The sequence below is a fragment of the Macrosteles quadrilineatus genome, unplaced genomic scaffold (assembly GCF_028750875.1).
Source record: "Macrosteles quadrilineatus isolate MER2022 unplaced genomic scaffold, UCM_ALF_1.0 Scaffold_6__1_contigs__length_79288215, whole genome shotgun sequence".
NCBI classification, from domain to species: domain Eukaryota; kingdom Metazoa; phylum Arthropoda; class Insecta; order Hemiptera; family Cicadellidae; genus Macrosteles; species Macrosteles quadrilineatus.
Window position 1 is genome coordinate 64081844 of NW_026542599.1, and position 25068 is coordinate 64106911.

Below are 25068 nucleotides of genomic sequence, written 5' to 3' on the forward strand. Positions count from 1 at the left end.
TAGTCACTTTATATTTCCCACACTCCAGACCTTTTGTCCTTGCAACTTCCCTCCACTTCCTCTACGTCGTGGGCCTATTTCCATCACTCCCTAAGCATTTTTAAGCATGGTTTTGTATTATTCTATAGTCGCTTGGCATTTCCCACACTCCAGACCTTTTGCCTTTGCAACTTCCCTCCACTTCCTCTACGTCGTGGACCAGTTTCCACCACTCTGATACGTCTCAGGAAGCAAGTGATACAAAATATGCCACAGAACATGAACAAGACGCAAGTGATACAACTTACTACGAGAGAGCTCAATGACGAAACTGACGAAAAATCCAACGCAAAACCTGGTACATATATATATATGTATATATATGTATATACTAGCTGTTGTACCCGTGCTTTGCAACGGGAAGAAGACACAAAATACAAACATTTTGATCTTTACATTTGTTGTATAAAATAGTTACACATATAGGCTACCACTTTTAGAAACAAAATTTGGCTGCACTTTAGTATCTGTCCTACACTCATAACAATGAAAAATATCGATATAGGCTATGGATTATTCTATATATTCATTTAAATTAATAGTACTGTGCCCTGTCAGTAAACTTTATAACTTGTTAATGCGAATTTAATATCACAGAACCAACTTGTGTATTTGAAACAGCTGACGAAATTCTTTTATTCGTTTTAAATATTACTCATAAGGTTAACATGGGAAATTCCAGAGCCACTGGGGCGGAGCCCGAACGGACTTTTGAGATAAGAATGCGTCTATATGTTAATCGGGAATGTGAGCTATCATCACACCAAATTTCAGCCCAATCCGGCCAGTATTTTCTGCGTTTACTTGTCACAAACATACATCCATACATCCAAACTTTCTCATTTATAATATTAGTAGGATTAGTAGGATATATATATATATATACCATAATACCATATAACCACACTACAAATTTAATTCTACGATATACGGTACGTAGTTTTATCCAAACAAACGATCAAAAACAACGAATGAAATTTTTAATTGACTTAATAGTCAATGCATATAAGCGAGTCTTATCTTTCGATGCAGATTAAATAATACAAAGGCAGAGGAATGCGCGAGACCAAGGACAATGTCACGGCACGGTTGCTATAGAAACGACGCAACGAGAATTGCGCGCCAACGTCAACTTAACGCCAGACTGTGTAAACACGCCGCGTGTGTAGTGTTCGACGGAGCTATAGTACTTTCAGTTGGCAATACTGGCTTCTAGCCTCGAGTGAGGTGGTTCAACCATGAGAAGCGCCTCAAACTCCTGGGTAATCCCCGGTTAGCTCCTCCCACTCTGCCCCCTATCCCCACCTAAAAGACGAGCAAGTGGTAAGTCGGTCGGGAGGATTGACGACAAGTTGGTTTCTCGAATATAATAATTTAGTTTTACAGGCCGGTCAACTTGACTGACGATGAAATAACTTGTCGACGTACTGGTTTTCAGCATTTATCTATTTAATTAAAAAAGACGGTCTAGTGGCCAGACGACAAAGTATCTTGTCGGTCTACTGGTAGGCTCCCTCTTTGGACACAAAATTTATATGTTTCATGGTCACTGACCACTTTGTCGTCGCAAAGAAATGAAGATTGTAATAGTCTTGATATTTTGTTAAATAGCTGGTGACAGAGACAGATGTTGCAGTTCCATCAAAGTCCCACTAAGGAACCAAAGGGAATTGTCAAAGTAAATCAACCCAATGTTCAATATAAAATGTAAATTTAAATATTTTATCTGTCCACTAGCAAGTGCCAAGGTGGCTTTGCTGATAGGCAACGAGGATTACCTCGATGCAGAACTGCAAGGGCTGCATGCTCCCAGTAATGACGTCGCAGTTCTCGCCTCAATATTGTCCCGTCTCGGCTTCCATGTTGTAGCACTGCACAACCTAACTCGGACAGAAATGTACAACGCTTTCCGCTGGTTCTGCAGCATTCTTCCAGAGAACGCCTATGGTTAGTGGAGTGAGTTATAATATCAAGAGCAACGAATTTTAAATTATCATATTCAAACATGGGTGCATGCAATAGATTTAGTCAACAAATCAGTATTAGAGTAAAAATAGTTTTTGACGTAAATTCTGAGTGGGGAATACAATTGTATTTACTGAACAGGCTAGGCCTACCCCTAGAACCAAGCCACTCTCTAATTTCTTCCCAGGAGTACTCAGAAAGAACCGACAAAATCCAGGGATAGATACAAAAGTTGTTCCACAGTTTTGACTAATTAATTTATTAATTATTTAATTCAAATTAAGGTTTAGAGCTTTAGAGGTGCTCAGGAAATCCTGCAGAAGCTCAGGTGGAGCTTTCGTCATCCTCACCTTTGTTAAAGTGTTTTGGAAATTTTACCTAACTTTTAGATTGACTCCGTAGGTCCGACGAGTAGGCCTATCAATCAATCAATCAATCAATCAATCAATTTATTTATTGAACTATAATGAATACATGCATATTATACAATAGGTGCAAAAACCATACAAGGCTTGTCTGCACCAACATATTATGAAAAACATTTTTAGTTAATTAATATATAAAGTTGAGTTCAATCAGCAATCAACACAGTTCTATGAGTGTCCTAACGTGTTCCATTGAGAGTTACATGCATAATTATATTACCAAAAACCACTGATATTTAAATCCAAATCTCATGAAAATAACAATAAATAAATAACAATAAATAAATAGTATTACCAAGAGACAATGAGAAACAGCACAATAGACTATAACAAATAAATAACAATATCTTATAAAATTTATAAATCTAACAAAACAGAAACAAATATAGCCAACACCTGAAACAAGCATATTAGTACAGGTAAAATATGGTTTTATAAACAACAAAATTTGTACATTCATGAAATTTCACCTGTGAGTTACTAATAATATGAGAAATGAAGATCCGATGAGTCCCCAAAATTTAGGGCGTCCTAAGGCCCTTTTTGGGGCCCTTTTTGTTCCGAAGGGCCCTTGTTCCTGAATAATTTTGTTTTTACGTTTAAGGTCGAGTGAGGTGTGGTTTTCGATGGTTTTAGTTATTTTAAATCGATTGGGATTAGTTTTAAGTGTATTAAACCACACCATACAGGGTGTTTCGAAATATTATTAATTTTTACGATATTTAAGAATTTATTCATAAAGTAATCAAATTAGTTACCACCATGCTCTATATAAAAGGGGATTATTGAAAATAATTGTAATTCTTTTTCTACGTAAGTGGAAAGGATCACAAGGAGTAAGAGAAAATATTAAATACCCCCGTCACAGCAAACCTGCAGACCTAGCGAATTTCCGTTTTACTTACCTACTAGATTTTCAATTAAATCTAAAATAGCATTACGTTTAACGATTACCTAGGTTTGCTGCTACAAGGAGGCTAATAAAGTGTGTTTATGGTAAAATATTAATATCCTAGTATAAAACAAATAAATTTGACAAGTTTGATCAAAATATATCCATCAACAAACAAACAAAATCATTTTACACTATTCTACATAAGAATAACATGGGAATTTTTAATTTACAATTTTAGTATTTTTATCCGTAACTAATAACCATACAAAAACACCTTAATATACTAAATTATTTGTTTTTAAGCTATTTAAAATGTTCTAGAGAAAAATTGGGAAACTTTGTGTTTTGAGGGTAAAGTAAATAAGAAAACCCAATTTTTACCCCATAAACCTCGTTCCCATTGTTCAGGACGAAAATTCTTGTACCGACAATGCTGCTCTGATGTCTTGGTCAGTGCTGTCCTGGTCGACATAACCACGAAAGATAACCGTACTTGTATTGATTGAAAATAGGTTTGAGGAACTTAAGATACAAGTTGCAAACGTCAGTATGTATGAAAGGTGTTTTTGAACCACATTGTTCGTGCTTTAAGATTGGTGTTGCCTGTTCTGCAATATGCAAGGTTTTAGGTTTGTAAAGGGGAATCCCGCTTGAACACCAACTTGGACAAAATCAGTAAAGATGGACAAGTTGCTAAGAATAATAAAAATGTTAATGAGTCGTCTGAGAATAATTATTGTGATGATGAAATTGTAAAGAGAGATACTACGGAAATTGTAGAAAAATAGCTTTAGTTTAATAGTTAGCCTAATAATTAGCTTTAGCTTCATTTTAATATGTAATGTAAGGTTTTATACAAATACAATTGTTTTAATTTTTAATAAATAAAAAAAAAACCTAAATAACTACCTAAGAAAAATACATACTATCAATTTGAAATTGGTCTTAATAGATTTACATAAAAAAACACGTTAAAAGATTATTCACACCACCTTAAAAGTTGAAATTTTTGCTTAGTAACCTATGTTATTATGTTATAGTGTAAAACTTAATCCATCCCCTTTTAGCGAACATCCCATATAGGAGATAAGCTATTACCGAAGGTCTTAAACATAGACATTATAGTAAAAACATTATGGTAAAACATAGACCCGAAACCGATTTACGTTTTCATTCCGATGCCCGCAGAAGCCTAAAGCACCATACTCAAAATATTATATATGTGTTTGTATACATATATATAATATAATATATCCATGTTATATACGTGTCCGTAAACACGATAACTCGAGCAATTTTGGTTAAATTTTTACGAAACCGGCATAATCGGTCCATGGAACAGGGTTTTATGTGGTAAAAATTTGTACTCTTTGGCCCTCAAAAGACAAAGTTTCCCAATTTTTCTCTAGATCATTTTAAAGAGCTTAAAGAAAACAAATAATTTAGTATATTAACGTGTTTTGTAAGTGTATCAGTTACGAATAAAATTCAAAAATTGTAAATTTAAAATTCCATGTTATTTTTAAGGAGAATAGTGTAAAATGATTTTGCTTGTTTGTTTATATAGATATGTCTTAGTAAAACTTGTCAAATTTATTTGTTTTATACAAGGCTATTAATATTTTACTATAAACACACTTTATTAGCCTCCTTGTAGCAGCAAACCTAAGTATTCATTAAACTCAATGCTATTTTAAATTTAATTGAAAATCGGGCAAATGAAAATTCGCTTAGTCTGCAGGTTTGCTGTGACGGGGGTATTTAATATTTTCTCTTACTCCTTGTGATCCTTCCCTCTTATATAGTAAAGAATTACAGTTATTTTCAATAATCCCCTTTTATATAGAGCATGGAGGTAACTAATTTTATCACTTTATGAATAAATGTTTAAATATCGTAAAAAGTAATAATATTTCGAAACACCCTGTATTTAGTGGTTTAATACACTTAAAACTAATCCCAATCGATTTAAAATAACTAAAACCATCGAAAACCACACCTCACTCGACCTTAAACGTAAAAACAAAATTATTCAGAAACAAGGGCCCTTCGGAACAAAAAGGGCCCCAAAAAGGGCATTAGGACGCCCAAAATTTTGGGGACTCATCGGATCTTCATTTCTCATATTATTAGTAACTCACAGGTGAAATTTCATGAATGTACAAATTTTGTTGTTTATATGGAGTGTTTTTGTATTATTTTACCTATACTATATAAATAGATAATAACTTAAACATTCAGATAACATTCACTGACAGAAAGACCAGTATCTATATTAAACCACTCCACATTCTTTCTTTCAGACTAGTTTTAAAAGCTCGATAAGTGGTCAAATTAAAAAAATAATTTGGCAAGTTGTTGAACATTTTTGGTACAAGGACTTCTAGAGACCTGCAACCATATTTATTTTTAAATCTGGGAACATTGTAATAGTTTCTTCTCACCCTGTAATTATGATTATTTACCTGTTTTAGCTCGTTTTGAAATAAATAATCTGTATAAATTAAGATCATGAAGAGTTTACTTACAGGCAAAGTATCGGTGAATCGAAAAATTTCCAATGGTGGCAGTTGACTTGCATCTAAAGGTACAATACTCCTGATTGTTTGTTCCTGAATATTTTCTATTTTTTTTAGATGGGTCATTGAGGCATTACCCCAAGCCCGTAAACCATAACGTATCACAGATTCACACAAGGACCTGTATATTAACAATAAGACATTGTATGGCAAGACACATTTTAAATGAAACAGCTTAAAAGTACATGATCTTATCTTTTTGCAAACATAATCTATATGTATGTCCCACTTAAATTTGTGATCAACATGTACACCTAAATATTTAAAATTATTAACATTTTCCAACAATTATCAACTAATGAGTAAGTGTTGCAATGTAAACAGTCAAAACTGTGGTATTTAATATTTACTTTGGAACACTGAAAAGCAGGTGAATGAATATGAATAACCTTTGACTTGCTACCGTTAATTATAAGGCCATTATCATGACACCATTCTAACAAGTTATTTACTGCACTCTGCATATCTGCTTCAGCCTCTTTAATGTCTTTCTTAGCAACCACAATAGCAGTATCATCTGCATACATGTATGTATTAGCCTTTTTAATATATTTGGGAAGGGTATTTGTATATATAATGTATAATATAGGTCCAAGAATACTTCCTTGAGGCACACCTGACTTAAGTTCTACTTCTTCACTTGTAATGTCTTCTATTTTAACTATCAATTTTCTACATGTCAGATAATCTGAAAACCAATTAAGAAATCTACCTCTTATTCCTATACTCCTTAACGATCCTATTATCTTTTCAAATTGCAGCGTGTCAAAGGCTTTTGTAAAATCTACAAATGTAACCAATATTTGATTTCCTTTATCTATCTCTTTATTTACGTTATTAGCAAATGCTTGCAGTAATAACTCTGTGCTTTTGTTTTTCTGAAACCCATATTGACACTTATCTATAATGTTATTCTCTGTCAGATATCTGTTCAGGTTTAGGGATATGTATCGTTCCATTATTTTATCTATTGCACATAATATTGATATAGGGCGGTAATTTTGATATAAATTGTGGCATCCTGATTTATAAATTGGTCTTACAATAGCTGTTTTAAGTCTGGTGGGAATTCTACCCTCTGAAAGTGAATTATTTATAATATTGACTATAATTTCTGAGACATCGGCACTACATTTTTTTAAGTCATCAACTCTAATTCCGTCAATACCTGGACTTTTTTTCTTTAATTTCATTAAAATCATTTCTATGTCTTGCTTTTTAGCTTTTGGGATATATAGAGAGGTGTTTTGTATTATTTCCTCAGTTTGTTCAACATCAATTAATTTAACATGGCATTTATGAACAATGCTATTTATTTCAGTTGTAAAAGTGTTTGAAAAATTATCACATATCTGTTTTAAAGTACTTCCTTTATTTACCATATATTTTTGTACCATCTCATCAATGCTCTGCTTTTTCTTCCTTCCCAAAACTATATTAATCTCTTCCCATGTCTTTTTTATATCTTTTTTATTTTCCTCAAAAATCTCGCCATAATATTTTACCTTTGCTCTAAATATATCTTTATTTATAAGATTCCTTAAATTTCTATATTCATTTATTAAGGTTGTATTCTCTGGATGTTTCTTAATCCACTTAAATAATTTATCTCGTCTCTTAATCTTATTAACTATATCCCAGTTCATCCAGGCCTTTCTTGGCTTTTTTTATGTCCTGTACGTGTGATTTTAGCCTTTTCATAAATAGAATTAAACCTATTGTACAATTGTTGATAACTGTCATTTGAGGAAAGACCTGCATTTTTTAGTGTTGTCCAATCTATATTTTTTATGCCCAGATTGATCAATTTTTTATCTAGTTGTATTTTATTAGAAATAATATTATTCAGGTTTAAGTTTCCCTCTCCTACTTGAAGATTCAACAGGCAAGGGTAGTGATCAGATATCTTTATCTTGACCACAGCTGACTTTGGCCTGCTGTTGTTTCCTCTAATGTAGATATGGTCAATAAGAGATCTAACCAGTTTTCCTTGTCTTACTTCCTCCCTAGTATATATACTGGTCAATACATGATTTTAAACCATTGGCTGCCATTAGGTTTTTATATTCATTCACATTGTTACAAAGTTTATCTTTTAAGTTAATATTAAAATCTCCAAGTGAAATAACATTTTTACTCTTAATATCTATTAATACTTCTTTTAATTCATTTATGAAAACTTTCTCATTAGTTTTAGGTGGTTTATAAACAGCTAACATGCAAATAGACATATCTATCCTCCTAAAATAAATTTCAAATAACATATGCTCGAAACTTGTCTTTTGTACATATGGCATTTTTTTAATGGTGTGTTCTTTTTTTATGAAAGCACAAATGCCTCCACCCTTACTGTGTTCTCTTAAATTATACACAACATCAAAATTATCCAAATTGAAAAGATCAGTGAGGCTTTGTTTTATATTAACTTCTGTAAAAACAATTACATCCAGGTACTTAAAGTAGTTATTAAATAGTAATACAAATTCATTCCAGTGCTTTTTTAAAGATGCTATATTTAAATGTAAAAAAGTAGCACCATTTTCAAACTTACTGTTTCTACTAAGAGATGTCAGTTCTAATATATCCTGACAACAGATAGATTTAATTTCTTCTTCCTCTACAATACAATCTACCATGGAAAAAATTTAATAAAAATATATCTACTAGGACTTACATTTTTAAAACACTACTTTATCTTCTCTAAGTCTGCTTCATTTTCAATATGGATAACACTGCTGTCGTCTTCCTTTCTCACTCGAACCATCCCGTTTTTGAACCAGGTGTACTTATAATTCAGTCCTTTTGCCTTCTTCTTCGCCTTTTTTAGTAGGTTACGGTAGAAAAAGGAGAGATTTTCACTTATGTAGATTCTTCCCCCATTCTCCCCGGTGACCTCCGCATTAGTGACAACAGTCTTCTTCGCTGCCAACACTTTATTCCGCACTTTCCTACTGACAAATTGTGCTATAATTGTTGCTGGTCGGTCCTCGGTTTTAGTTTTAGGTAGGCGATGGGCAATTTCGATATCTTCCTCCCTCAAATTCACACCTACTTTTTCAGCAATCTTCATCACCAGAAATTCGACATTTTCATTTTGTACTTCCATTACCTCATTAAATTCCAAATTTTTATTTCTACCATATTGTTCAAGTTGGTTCATTTGCATCGAAAGTTCCACAATCTGCTTGTCCTTTTCAACAATAGTTTCTCTCAATTGTTTCAATTCATTTTCCAGCTTTGGCAAACACTTTAATGCTGCATTGAATTCATCATATTGATTTGATAAAAATTCTTGACTAGCCTTAATATCATTAGTAATTTCTTTAAGAGAATCCATATCCGCAGATATAACTCGAATGAGATCCAGTTTTTTATCTACACTTTTCAAAATGTCCTCTGTTGAATATCCTTGAAAAGTGTCATCCTTAATCTTCTCTACATCTGGGGTCCCTTGATTACTTGGACCTTGTGCTTTCTTTTCAGTTTTTGATCCTTTACATTTAAGGCATTACCATTTCAGTTTTGCATCCTCAGACATTTTATTAAAAACAGATTCTCTTAAACCAGCACAGTGATAGTGAAATGTACGCTCACACTGTGGCTCCACACATTTTATAGTTTTTTTAGGCTCTAAAATAGGGTCCTTACATTGGTCACAAGCCATGGTGGAAAAAGAGAATTAAATTAAATAAATATAAATATAATTGAATAAATATAAAACAACTTACAGTCTTTAAAAACTTGAAAATTCCTACTAACAGGAACACAGTACAGTATAAGGAAAACAGCACAGAAACTGATAAGACAACAGCGAACACATAACAAAATAGAAGCGCTACTCGGAGCGCAGGAGCGTGGCAGTCTGACTAGCCGACAAAACGGACAAAGATGGCGGCGCTAGCCTAGTCCCAGCGTGTGCAACACGCTGGTCGTCTGCTATGCTTGGAGTCAGTGTTGTTTACATAGGCTTTGTTTAAATGTAAAAATACTTTTGTATAAAAATTACTTAAGTTTTTCTGGAAGTACATTGTCGTATTAGTATATTGTTGGAAATACAGTATCTTACAGTAAATCGATTGTTTTTACTATAGTAAATCGATTTTTTTTATCGCGGGAGAAATTTTTGTTTACAAATATCTGTTTAAAAACATCTTTGTTCGCATTATAAATCTGTCATATTGGTGTTATTTCTTGTGTCACGACAAACACGATGGTATTTTGAACGACATTTTTAGCGCCTTATCAACGATGTTAGTATTATACGTTTTAAAAATAAACATCAGCATAAAAACTATTGCGAGGAAAAATTTTAAAATGCATGGAACTGTTAACAATAAACCTACCAATAAGCCATAACAATTTCAGAAAGATTGGCTGAGTGGTTTGTTTACAATTAAATTTTAAACTTCAGTGTTAGTGCAGAGTTTCTTAAAAATCGGTACTTTTTAGGATCTTTCAACTATATAAATTTTTCTGGTAAACGGAAATTTTTTTAATTGTTACCACGTAAAACGTATTTAAACCAGCTTATATTTATTTTTTGTCTCAACAAACTCGGATAATTCATCTCAAGAGATATTTAGGCTCAAACTCGAGTGCACATATTTATTTCCCTGACAGTAGTCCCGGCGTTTGTGTGCAGCGCGCTAGTCGTCTGCTATGCTTGATGAGAATAGTGTAGATATGAAGTTAATGATATTAGTGTAAAGGAAAACAATGTAATTGAGGACTTGACGAACAAAGTACTTGGACAATGTGTAGGAGTAAATTTGTTTCCAAATAGTACATATTTTTAGGATATAAAACAATATGGACAAACATCATTTTTGTTTAGTACCTAATTAAAATTATTGCTCAAAAATATTTCAATATAAGAGTTCGCTACTACTGTAAAATAAGTAACGAAAGTCTTCACAAAAATAAAATCAGGCAACATCTCAATAAAACTGTAATTTTTGGGACAATAAATTGAGTTTAATTTTACAAATATATTTGGGAAGTTTCATTTAACTTACAGAATTATCTTTAGTTTATCTTGGATGATATTGAAAGCTAATTAGTTCTTAAAAAGTTGTGCTAAACAGTTTAAAATTCTACATAGACAATATATTTGAAAATTTCTTTAATATATACAATATTACAGTACAACAGTATAAAACATTAAAACACTGCACGCTTAACAACGGCCCGGCGGCGCAGCGGGCGTGGCGCGGAGCAGCGGCAATGGATCCCTTTTGTACCTGATTTTTTAGAAAACCGAACATGATAAAAATTTTTGGTGAATCGGATAGTCAAATTTGGTTATTTATCCACAACTTTCCCGCTGACGAAATTTCTCTGACAAAAAAATAAAAAATTTCCTCGCAATACAACTTTTTCATGTCTGAATCTGAAAAATTTAACTACATAAGTATTAAACATATTTATAACTCAATTACTATCATAAATAATAATTTTATATTAACACCATCGTTTTCCTCAGTATCATATCTACAAGTGTGCAAAATTTCAGAATTTTTTGTCAACTATTAATGTTGTTTATGATCGTGTATTTGTCGCGGGGTTTTTAATGCGAACTGAGCTCGCGGGTCTTGGATTCAGGCTGTATGACGGACCAAGATGGCGGATTTGGCCACACTTTCAGTGCATTTGGTTAAACGCTGTGTCCTCTCTATTATTATTATTATTATTATGTGCTCGCTGTAAGACAACCTCTCTCAACCACTGCTGACTACTGACTATAATGAGGGGGGGGGGGAAAGGCGCAGAGAATTTGTTAAGTAGGGGTTAAATTCAAAGACCGCAGGAGACGAAGATGATGTTAACACGGGCGCAGGAGGTGTTCATGATTTTGCCGTTGTTGTGGAAGATGACGATCACGTTTTCGTGACCACGGGAGACGATGATTATGTCTAACTGGCCACAGGAGATATTCATGACTTCACCGTTATTAAGTAAGGCGACACTCACGTTTTCGTGACTGCGGGAGATGATGTCTACACGGCCGTGAAATATGTTCACCATTTCTCCGTGGCTGCCGCGATCGGAAAAGACGAAGTGACGTCTCAGTACCTGAGCAAGATGCTAACTATTTTTCCGCAGCCATAGGAGACGTTAATGTTTTCACCATGAACGGAGAAGATGAAGATTATATTTTCGCAATCACGCAAGATGTTTACCATTTTTCCGCGGCCACATGAGTCGTTCATGATTCCTTCGCGATCGTAGGAGACGAAGATGACGTCTCAGCGCCTGTGCAAGATGCTAACTATTTCTTCGAGGCCATCACCTTAATTGATTTCACCGTGGTCGGTGGAGATGAAGATGATTTAATCCACGATCGCGCAAGATGGTCACCACTTCTCCGTGGCCACATGAGTCGTTTGTGATTCCGCCGGGATCGGAGACTAAGACTAAGTCTAAGCGTTCGCGCAAAAAATTAATAGACTTATTTATTAGCTAGTCTCTTAGGTCTTTTTGTTTATCCAATTGTTGGAAACAAAAATGAAATTCATCAAGTTGAAGCAATATAACGTGTATTTATAAGCCTTTAAATTCTAACCTTTAAAGAATCAGAATAAGAAGAGGGGCCTCTCTGGTAAGAGCCGCCGGGAGCCTCATAGATTCTAAGTACAGTCCTGGTTGTAGGGCACAGGTCTTCCTTCAGCATGAGCTCTGTAGTACGTGATGGCGAAGGTGGGAAGGGGAGCAGGAGGGGAGGACAAATAGAATTCACTCTCAACACTAGTGCCTGGTGCTAGCTAGGCACCACTTAAGTGTATCCTAATGTTTTTTACTTCTCTGTGGGTATTAGCACTTTGTTTTCTTAACTAACATAGACGATCACTATGGTAAAATCAAAAATGTAATTTTAATTTTAGATGACAGCTAGGCTCTTACTAGTGCATAGTCCAAGTATCTGAGGGATTGATATTATTACTGAACTAAACAACAGACATTCTTTCCAGAAAGATTACAGTCCAGTAGTCTATTAGGTCAATACCTTAAAATAGCTCTCTGTGTTTTATGTGCCTCAAAAAGTATTTTGATTCCTTGAAACTAGTTTTTGTCACACAGCCTTCTTCTACTTTGCCGGGCACGGGTTCTCCAAGCTAGCATCCAAGTTCATGATGCCCATAGACTGTCCCAAAGAGGAGATTCAGCTTCATGATTGTCTGTGTGATGAACAGCTGACTCAGATATTAGCACAAGGAGAGCAACTGCAACTACTCGTCATGCTGTTTGACTGCTGTCTCGTAGAGTCAAGGTACACTGATAAATAACTATATGTTCAATTGCGTCCAATTTCAATATTGTTTTAATAAAACTCGACATTGTTTCATACATTGTTTGTTTTGGCTTCTATAAATGCTACGAATGAAGATAGTATGAAACTGAAAACCGAGGATAAAGAATCAATTCTGTACAAACTCATTACCAGATAAAAATTGTTGTCAGTTACAGGCTCAATGTTTGTTTACTGACCAAGCCATATTATCAATTTAATGAATAATTATTTTATATGAATTTGTCTGGCTGTTTTGTTTTAAATATAATACGAGAGCTTGCTCCGTGGTCAAAAACTCGACCAAAAGTATGTATTGTACAAACTTCTCTATACTCGTACCCCACGCTGTAAATAAAACATGTGATTGGAATGTCTTCCACTTGTTTTGATTTTCTGTTTATATTTTGTTGTTATTTCGTCACTAACATGGCAACCCATTAGACCCATGTTAATTTTTTTTTAAATTTTAAATCCATTTTTTCTTTTTGTGATTATTTTTTAGCCTATTTTTCTGCATATTTTCTGCAAGGGATTCTGCATATCTATACGAAAATATCTTTCATTTGGTACCAACCGCGTGTAATTCGGTCCATTAGTATGGCCAGACAGCTGTCATATATTTTGCAAAATTTGTTTAGTATACAAGATACTTTCACCAAGATAGAGCCAGGGTTCAGTTTAACGAAACTGCACTGTAATAAGCCTACCCTTAAGGAAATTTTTAGGGAATATCCCTTAAGGAAGATTTTTCTTTGGACATAAAAGCATTTAAAATTATTTACTAAATTTGTTTGTTTCAGCTTCTTATTAGCACTTCACCAGCTTCCATAGGAGATGTTTTTATCTTTCGCTGCTGTTGCATAGATAGCATTTGTTAAACAGCTGTTTTATTGCAGAGATTTATCTATCGGGAGGACTGAGTTTGAGCATGACCTAGGCAACTGCAACATTGTTCTAGGAACTGCAACCAGAAACTATCAGAATGCTTACGAGAGCGATGCAGACGCCAATGGCTTGTTTGTCAACCATTTACGAGAACATCTGGAAGACAATCTACCCATCATAGAGGTGCTGCGGGCTAATCAGAGAGGCAAGTACCAGTATAAATGTATGTAAGAGTAAGAATGAGCAATTTTGGGTTTTGTTTGAGACAAAGTAATCACTTAATGCTAAAAATAATTGCTGTATCACAGGTGTTTTATTGATTTGTATCTCTGAGGAAAGTATTCGATATATATTTATACTTTTTGACTCAATACCCCATATGGTAAAGAATAGCATCCAATGAAAAGCAGCCCTCCCCCAAGAAAATTTGGAAACAACTGGTACAAATTAGTTATTATTGTCTGGCCTCTAAATATTAATGCTTTGTTAGTTTTTTCATAATGTTTGGACCCATATAGACATGAAAGTTTAAATTATTAGACAAGTTTAATGACAAATAATGGTTAAACATACCTAGGAAGCAGGTGCCTGCTTCCTGCCATGTCCACGGCAGTGCGTGTAGTTGATAGGCCTATCACTATAGTTTTTTATGTTTTGTGTAAAATGTGTATTTTATTTATTCTGACGACACATCAAGTGGATCCTTTTGTTTGCCTGACGATGGCGGAGATGCTTAAATAGCCGCCGAAACATATGTAGCAACTTCGACACTACCTACATGTTAAGGATTGTCTGACGAGGTATGTTTAACCATTATTTGTCATATTAACGCAATCCTGGGGCTATGAAAATGAATTTTAATTTTTACAAGTTTAATATCGTTCATCACTCATTTATGACTCAGGTTATGTAAGGTAAAACTTGCTCACACACTTGCAGGTGTGGCTCCTCGCATCAATGAGAGAAACTTGTAACACATGCCAACCTTCGCAAATGCATCAACCATGTACATTCACAATCATGGTCTTGTATCAACTATCTAGCATAACAAGTGACATTATTGTAATTGTAGTGCAGGCCTCTAGGTGTGCGGCTATGTCACCCATGCTTAAATCCGGCACTGAATATTTGTTTTAAGATTTCAAGCTTATGCTATTTTATCTGTTGTCAGATTTCAGGGAGAAACAACAACAGCCAACCATCTTCTTTAGTGGAGCTGACAATTGCAGCCTCACCGATCCCGTTGTTGGTAAGATTCTAATTGTATCTCAGTAAATGTAGTAAATTAAATTGCAATTAATATAAAATGAATGAATATATTGATTTTTTGCAGCTCTTTATTTGTAATAATGATTTTATTGATTTAACTTGTAAATACCCCCGCTGCAGCAAACCTGCCGACTTAGCGAATTTCCTTATGCCTGGATTGATTTTCAATAATTCTATTAAATTAACATTTATGTTTGACGAGTACCTAGCTTAGCTGCTACAGGGAAACTAATAAAGTGTTTTTTTTATTAAAATATCAATAGCCTAGTATGAAATAAATAAATCTGCCAAGTTTGATCAAAATATACCCATAAACAAGCCAACTACAACATATTATAATATTCTCCATAAGAATAACATGGGAATTTTAAATTAATCATTTTTTGAATTTTCTCCGTAACCAATCACTTTACAAAAACACTTTGTTGATATACTAAATTATTTGTTTTTTAAGCTCTTTAAAAAAGTCTGGAGAATTTTTTTTTTAAATTTTGTGTTTTAAGGGTAAAAAATTAGAAAACCCCATTTTTACCCCCCATAAAACCCTCCATTAAACCCTGTTGCCATGGTCCGTTCATGCTGGTTCGCAAACTCATTCAAGTTTATCCCGCCTTACACCTTCAAAACCTCTGGGGACATCAAAATGAAAAAGTAAATCGGTCCCGGGCCTAGGTCTTACCATGAGACCTATGGTAATAGCTACTTCCCTAAAGGGAAATTTACTAAAATTAACTATATTTAAATATATAGTTTTTGTTTTTATATTACCATCAACAGAATAACATTTTGTTTCAGAGAATGCACAATTAGAAGAAAAACTAAGATCAGAGGTTGATTTTGAGGTTGAGAAAAAGATTTATTTCAAAAGGATCAACAAAGGATTCACCATTCACATTACCAAAAACAAGAATTGTTTCTTGAATTCAGTTGATTTGCAGTTCCCTGAGGACTTTACTTACAACTTTTCTGTTGAAATCAACTCCCAGGTAAGGTTTAATCCCAAACTATGTTAGTTATTATCGCTTGAATACTTAAACTTGCCCCTGTTAATGCGTTCACTAGGCTTGTGTAGTAGCAAAAGTCAAGTAAGTCAGTTATGCCGGATAAATAATATTATAAATAATAATAATAATATAAATAATAAATAATGCCTCTTTGAATTGTATATACTGTTAAAAACTGTACTGAATGTGCTCTGTTGTAAAACTGATGTTAACTCGTTTTTAAACAACTTTCATGATTTTTTCAGGATGTTAAGTTGGCTGTAGAGCATAGAACAGTTACAATACACAATCTACAAAGGGTTAAGGTATGTACTGTAATATCATTATTATATTTTATTTACTAGCTGTAACCCGCGGGCTTTGCCCCGTTTAACTTCTTAATTTTCAAGATTATCTCGTTCGCATGGCTCAATCACGTCCTGGTTGAAGTTTGTTCGCTACGCTCACTCACCTTTAGGTTGGAGCTCGTTCGCTACGCTCACTCACCTTTAGGTTGGAGCTCGTTCGCTGCGTTCACTTGCCTTCAGGTTAGCTCGTTCGCTACGCTAACTCGCCTCCAGGTTGAAGTTCGTTCGCTACGCTCACTCACCTTTTGGTTGCAAATTAGCTGTTGTCATAAATGTAAAAGAAATAATAGTGCTGCACCCTGTTGGTAATCCTTGTAACTTTAATGCTATTGAACATCATAGAACAGAACCAACTTGTTTAATTGAAACAGCTGTTAAGATTCAATAATTCCATTTCTTATAAGGTTAACATGGGAAACTCCAGAGCCACTGGGGCGGATCCCAAAAGGATTTTTGAAATAAGAATATGCCTATATGTTAATCGGGAATGTGAGCTATCATCATGCCAAATTTCAGCCCAATCCGACCAATATTTTTCGCGTTCACTTGTCACAAACATACATCCATACATCCAAACTTTCTCATTTATAATATTAGTAGGATTAGTAGGATATATTGACTGGCATACTGGCAAACTAACAGCAGTTATAATAGCTGCTGTAAACTTAAATTGAATGACCCTGATTTACACATAATCAAATGGAAAACACTGCTATCCGAATTATTTATCTCTGATGTTGTATCTAAACAGTTTAAATACATTTTTTCAAATGCATTATATTACCCAAAAAATGTGTTCAATATGTCGTTAGCAGTTGTTCAGTAGTATACAATACTCTGTGTTTTGGCCTAACACAATCACCATGCTTCTTGAACATTAATCTTTTTATCAGCTTTGGCGATTCACTCTTCATTTATCCTATTCATAAACATAATATGCAATAAAGATTATGAAACAATGGAAAAACTAGATAGGCATATTATCAGTGTTATACTATGATAACCCTGGCAAACTAGACAGGCCTATTACTGGCACTGGAAAACCAGACAGACCTGTTACCTTTATTTATTTTTACTTGTTAAAAATATTTATTTATGCTATATTCGAACCTTTGTAAAAATAGATCCAACTGCCATTACTGCTATAAATATGGCCGTTACAAATTCTGGTAGATTGGTCATGTGTACAGCAACAAAAAGCTGTAATAAACATTGAGAACTGTCAAAGTAGGATTGTTTTCAGTTATGTTTATGTTCTAATAAGAAATATGTGATATTGTGCATGTAGAAATTGGTGTAGAAATGTGTGGGGTAGAAATTGGGTTTTCCCATTTTGTCCCAAAAAACATATGATTTAGCCATTTGTTTCCAAACCATTTTGTAGAGCTTAAAAACCCAAATAATTTAGTATATTGAAGTGTTATTATGCATCTAATGGTTACGGAGAAATAGTTATTTGTGCAACTAGTGAGCAAAGGGAGCAATTGACTCACTCGAGAGAAATACTTAGGCCTACTCATGAGCCGTAGGCGAGTGAGGAATGGTTTCCCGAGTGAGCAGTGAGGCAATTGCACTTTGCACTCGAGTTGTACATTATATTTTTCCTACAGTTACCATAAAACAAATACATTGGTAAAGATAGTGACATATTTTAAAACAAAATTTAACTTTTAATATGACATTTAATGATACAACAGTACAACAGCTTACCAGCTGATTTACAGCCAGTGCTGCCAACGTATTTCACGCGCATACGACCTTGTCTGCATGTTACGCGCTCACTTTTCGTGCCTTCACGTTGCAAATCTGGAGTGAGACAATGTTAACATTGTCTCACTGATGAGCGAATTGGCCACTTTGCTTTCTCAAATCAGTGAGAGAACATTGTTAGGTAACTGTAGGAAAAAATTTTAACCAATAACTCCCATGTTATTCATATGGAGAACAATTAAACTGTTGTAGTTAGCTTGTTTATGAACATTTACTTACTTACTTACTTACTGCAGTGGCCATAGGTACCCCAAGTGGTACTTGGCCTCGCCTACACATTGCCTCCAGCCTTCTCTGTCCTGCGCCTGGTCTTCATTTCTACCCAGCTTCCTCAAGTCCCGTCGCACCTGGTCCTTCCATCTCAGTTTAGGCCTGCCTGGTGGCCTTCTGCCTTCTGGGTCGTTCCTTAATACACTGCTTAAGGTTGTGCCATGTTCTCTTCTGAGGACATGACCCGCCCACCTAATGCGTCTGCTTTTTACCTCAGCTGTTATATCTGGGTCTTTATATAGCTCTCTTATTTCGAAATTATGTCTAATTCTCCAGAATCCATCTTCTTTAGTTGGGCCATATATTTTCCTAAGAATTTTGTTTTCAAAAGTTACTAACCGTTTTTCTGATTTTTTGCTCATTACCCAACACTCAGATCCATACATTAGTGTCGGTCTAATTATAGTTTTATAAACTCTTACTTTAGTATTGCGGGATAACAGCTTTGAGCTCAAAATTTTGTTACATGCATGGAGGCTTCTGTTTGCAGCATTGAGTCTGTTAGTTATTTCCAGTTCTTCATTATTATCATTTGTTAATAAGACTCCCAGGTAGGTGAAATTGTTCACTTTTTGGAAAACATGGTTTTCTATCTGCAGGACTTCATTGTCCTCTTCTTGGTCATCTCGTCTACCACATTGCATATATTTAGTTTTTCTATCATTTATTTCAAGGCCAACCATTTATTTCATGTTTATGAACATTAATTACATTTATAAAATACATACACCTACATTTCTTACTTAACTGCAGTATTTAAACTTTACAATAAAAAAAACTTTTTTACCCTCCCTGTTGCAGCAGACCTAAGTTATCGTTAAACTAATTATATTTGAATAGGTAATAAATATGTGATATTTGTAAGGTGACATTTTAGTGTAAATCCAATCAGTCAATTGGAAATTCGTTTAGTCTGCAGGTTTGCTGCTTTGGGGGTGTTTATATGGTTTAAACGCAAAGAACTAGTAACTGCAATACGCATTTGATACGTATACGCCTATCCCGTACGAAGGACCTTTGCAATACCTCTATATATTTTAATATCTTTATATATTTTAACAGCGCAGTGACTAAAAAGGTGCGTTTTATAATATATATGTCGTTTGGGCGTTGACTGTATATAGTTAACAAGTTAACGGTATGGGCTACGTCGGCTTCTGCCAACAGATAGTGGGGGTTGGGTTGGGGGAAGCTAGACCAAGGACACTTTGCCCGCCCCGCAGTGCCACTGACTGTGAGCGCAATCCAGTAGTTCTTTAGTTCTTTGTTCTTTACATCACTTCGGTTTGTTTGCTGAGTTGAGACTGTCGAAAGTTAGTTGATTGTTGCTTTGTTCGTTTATGGTTAGCTGCAGAAGTGAGTGGCACTCGTCCGCCAGGTGAAATTTTCTTTGTAAGAGACAGTGCATTGTATTTTTGAAATAATAATAATAATAATTTTGAAAAATTAATTACATTAGATTTTTACTTGATTTTTAGCAGCAAACGTCTTGATTATGTCAGAAAATGGAACATTTGTCGCTCTTACATATTTAGCACAAATTGTGAACTACTTTATGATTAACACTCGACGCGTTATTTTGAATAAATAGTCATACCAGACGACAACCAATTGTTGTGTTCTGTAAGGGCTGATTTGTTTTATGATGGTTACTAACAGCCAGTGTCACTTTGTGACTACAAAATCCGTGATATAGCCTATTTGAAATAATTTACGGATTTCTATTGCAAATCTTAAAAAAAGAAAAAAGCTAACGTAAGTTCTTATTTACAATTTATAAAAATAAGATTGCAATATTTTACTTGAATTCACTACAACATCACCAACTCTAACGATTTTCGTATGGATGTAAACGAATTTGTAGCATTTTTATCTGTTGTTATGTAAACAAATTAAAATCTATATAAATAGAATTACAGTTTTGTCTGTACATTGCTTAGAATCATGCAGTTTTTGGTTTTTTTACGTTTCATAGCCTAAGAAAGCCGAAACGAGTCTTATCTAAATTTCTGTCTGTATGTCTGTTTGTCCATTCTGTGACTCCGTCTGTAACGCCAAAATGTCATTTTACCGGCCTATTCCTAGAAAACTAGAGTACCGATCAAGGTTCTAATCATTTTTCTGTATTTACTGGATTGGTGAGAGTGTCTTTGGCTATAAAAAAATTGCCTCGCTTCTTTGAAAACAAAATAACGAACCACCAAAAACCCAATTTTGTTTGATTTTTGTCAAATTTTCTCCCAATGTTTACTATTACATTTTATGAAATAACGATCAGCTGTTTGGATTAGTTCTCACTTCTAGCTGTCACTGATATGTTTACATTAAAAGTTGTTCACAAATAACCATTTCCGATCAAGTTTAGTCAGCACATCCCGTACACCCAAACCAAGTGAGATTAAAAACTTTGTGCCTTACTTAACCGGTTTAATTAATCGCAAGTGCAACGATTGTTCTTGAGTTTTGATAACCGGGGAAAATGCCGTGAATTAGTGTTGTATCAGTGCAAGGAAACTTAAATTTTTTTTAATCATCGTCACCAATACCGTAGCTTACAAAGGTTTCCACTCATTGACGGTGATTGAAGGACAGTTATGTAAAGTGCAAAGTAAAAAATTACAAGTGCAGTGAGTGGGTGATCGTGGATGTTGCTGCGATCTTGGAAGATCTTTCTGATTTCGCTGTGATCGTACCGTAACGGAGGTTTAACTTAACAGATGTAGCTAAACTCGCTTTTCCAATGTCTCACTTTTGGTTTCTACTTACTTACATTTCGACAACGATATCGGTACTTTTCCTACTTAGGAAGTAAAACTACAAACGTACAAAACCCCAGATTTGTGCGTTTTTTGTCACATTTCCTCCGAATGTTTGCTAGATATATGTACCGATTATCGTTTAGAGATTACGTAATCTTTTAAATAAGAAACCTTTGTTTGGATAAAGGTGGTTTCTTCAAACTGCCATTAATATGTTAACATTAAAAGCTTCTTACAAATAATGCTACTAATGGGAAATAACTTTGATTTTCGAAAACTTAAAAACTTTTAAAACCAAAGGAGATTAATAACTTCTGTACTGAACCACATCAAGTGAAAGTTTTTTTAGCAAACCGTAGTAAGTTTTCAAAGCTTAAATACAGTTTGATTAGAAGGACAGTTTGAATTAGTCGTAAGTACTACAGTTCTCTTCTCAAATGTAAACGTTGGTTTTTGGTACTACTACTTTTCCTTAGAACCGGTGGTAGCAGTAAGAATAATTTCAACATATCACTATTTTCACTATTTATTTATAAACACTGCACCTTATTGCTTATTAAATTTAACTGATGTCTTACTGAATAATCTTTAGCGTTTTCTGTCTGGACTCAAAAATGTTGTGTGAACTCAATTCTGTATTTGTGTGTGTATGTCTGTTGGTAACGCATTAATGTCCTTATTTTTCGTGGAAAAGACAAGAGCACCATTGTTAATAAAAATTTAAACCCGAATAAAGTGTGCAGTAGTGAGGTTGAGGAAGTGTTTTAACTACTTTTAACCAGTGTGAAAAGTAACTTTAAATTACAGGCCTACCTTAGGGCTATGCCTCATAGATCTATACTGTAAAGCAATTCCTTTCGTCGTTTGATATAAAATATGGACTAACACGATCGGGTGATATTTAATTGCGAAGCATTCGTTTTGGCTTTGAAACTGTCAGATATTGTATTTGAGAAGGTTTATATGTATTCCTAAACAGTTATAGTTTTGCCATCATATCTGGAAAAATGCACACTAAATATGCAAACCAAACTCCTGTTCTGAATATAAGGGGTCTTTTATAGTATTCGTGGGTTTTAACTTACTACTAGATTCCTGTACGTAGAACGGGCAAACAGCTAGTGTTGACATGAAAAAGTTAAGATGATTGACAACTGATTGATGATTGACAGATGATTAATAAACTCTGAAATGTTAAAAGCCTTTTGGACGCAGGCCCGTTTTTGACCCTGTCAGCGCCCTAGGCACAACTAATAGTAGCGCCCCTTTTCAATATATAACAGGGTGTCCACCAACCGGGAAAACTGGGAAATCTGTGAATTATGCGTGAGTTTTTTTAACCGGGAAGTATGCATGAAATTTGTATTTCTACCTGGAATTTTCAATTTATCACGATCGCGTATGACAACAGTGACGATTCCGTGACCGCGGGAGACGAAAAAATGTCTCCACAAGGCCGCGAAGGATGATCAGAACTGTCCGCCATCCCAAAAGGCGATGACGCTATCTACAGAGTCACGAGGGATGATCAGAATATTGCCGGATATTCTGATCACGGAAGACCATGGTAATGTCTGACCGCAGGAAACAGCAAGAATTTGGCCGCGATCGCGGAAGACAATGATTATCTCCACACAACTGCGGGATATTATTAACATTTTGCCGCAATCGCGGGAGGCGGGAGGCGATTACGACGTTTTCACGACCGCGGGGAGGATTACCATAGCTACAGGACTGCGGGAGATACAATAATGATACGAGAGGGATGATCGTGCAAAGCGATGATCATGACCGCAGGAAAGGACCAGAATTTTGCTATTCACAGAAGACGATGATCTCCACATGGCCGCGGGAGATGATTACCATTTTGCCGCAATCACGGGAGGCGATTACTATGTTGAATTGGTTAGGTTGAAAAATTTTTGTGAAAAAGAATCTCTAAAAGTTGTTTATCTCTCTTACATCCATTCAGTGATATCATTTGGGCTATCTCTTTATGGTGCAACTACTAAAGAAAACTTAAACTCTATCTTGATAATGCAAAAAAAAGCCATTAGAATTATTCGTAATTTACAACCCAGAACTTCAGTTAAAGATTATTTTAAATTAGAAAACATAATGACTGTTTATGGAATGTATGTTTTTGAAACTGTTTTATCCATAAAAAATAGATTTCAGGAATTGGAGCTAATCGGTAACAATCATGAATATAACACCAGAAATCGGGGCTGTATCGCAATGAGCTATCACACTCTGGAACTTTTCAAAAAGAAACCTAAATATGCTGGTTCAAAATTTTATAACAAAATTCCAAAAAGCATAACAGATGAGGTGTCAACAAAAAAATTCAAAATTAAATTGAAGCAGTACCTCATCAGCAAAGCTATATATTCTTTCGATGAGTTGTAGGAGGTAATGTCAATTTTTGCATATATTGTTAATTCTAAGAAACCTTTGTTTTTCATTTTTCAATACCTGTATATTTGACACTATTTATGTATGTATTGTATACTACTAACAAATAAAGATTATTTGAATTTGAATTTGAATGTCAACACGACCACGGGGGACAATATAATGATGTCTTTACGGCCGCGAGTAGTGATGAGAATTTGCTCGCGATCGCGCAAGACGATGATAATGTCCACACGACCACGGGAAAATATCTGAATTTTGCCTCATTCGTGGTAGACGATGATAATCTATTTACAACCGCGGAATATGTTCATATATTGCCGCGATCATGGGAGACGATAATTATGTCCACACGGTCGCGGAAAATAGTCACAATTTTGCCGCAACCGCGGGACACGGCCGCGAAGGATCAATCAATCAATCAAAACATTCTTTATTCATTATAGTTTCACATTACATGAACTTGAATAGAGTCATAAGCTAAATTCAAAATTGCTTACTGCTAATTAAATACATAAAAAGAGTACAAAAATTACTTTACTTGAACTTTTAACAAAACCATGACTTTAAGGATAACAGTATTTGGAATTCAAATTAAGTTAGGCCTAACTGTTTTTTACTAATACTAAAGAATTCTGTTACTGAGTAGCAGGGAGTTCTTAAAAAATATTCCTTTAAGAGCTTCTTGAATTTATTAAATTTTGTTTCTTTTCGGATGTGAGCTGGTATAGACTGGAGAAATTTTAGCCCTATGTAAGATGTCTTTTTAGTGTAAAATTCGAGATTATGCCGAGGTAGGTTAATTTTTAATCTGGTGTTATATACTAATTGTTCTGTTGAGCTGGATGATAGTTGGATCTGTTTTGCATAAATTATTGTTTCATAAATATAAAGACTATAAACTGTTAATATTTGTAATTCACGAAAGATGCTCTTGACTGGCTCTTTCTTTTTAAGATTTTTCATCACCCTGATAGCTTTTTTCTGTTTAATTAGTACTTTATCTAAATTAGTTTTTGTTGTTGCCCCGTATAGAACAATTCCATATGAAATATGTGAATGTATTAATGAGAAATAAACAACTCTTAAAGTGTCTAAACTGCATACTCTGAACATCTGTCGCAGCGCATGGATACCGGAAGATACCTTTTTAACCAC

At 34.5% G+C, this 25068-nt stretch overlaps 1 protein-coding gene across 1 annotated transcript in view; it reads left to right on the forward strand.

Moving 5' to 3' along the window:
* Window positions 1-25068, forward strand: part of LOC128997578 (mucosa-associated lymphoid tissue lymphoma translocation protein 1-like) — a 50488-nt gene that overhangs the window by 14395 nt on the left and 11025 nt on the right. The window contains exons 8-13 of the mRNA XM_054423217.1: window positions 1777-1986; window positions 12981-13170; window positions 14088-14281; window positions 15248-15325; window positions 16141-16331; window positions 16595-16654. Of these exons, the coding sequence (XP_054279192.1) occupies window positions 1777-1986; window positions 12981-13170; window positions 14088-14281; window positions 15248-15325; window positions 16141-16331; window positions 16595-16654 (923 nt within the window). The remainder of the gene's footprint in view (window positions 1-1776; window positions 1987-12980; window positions 13171-14087; window positions 14282-15247; window positions 15326-16140; window positions 16332-16594; window positions 16655-25068) is intronic.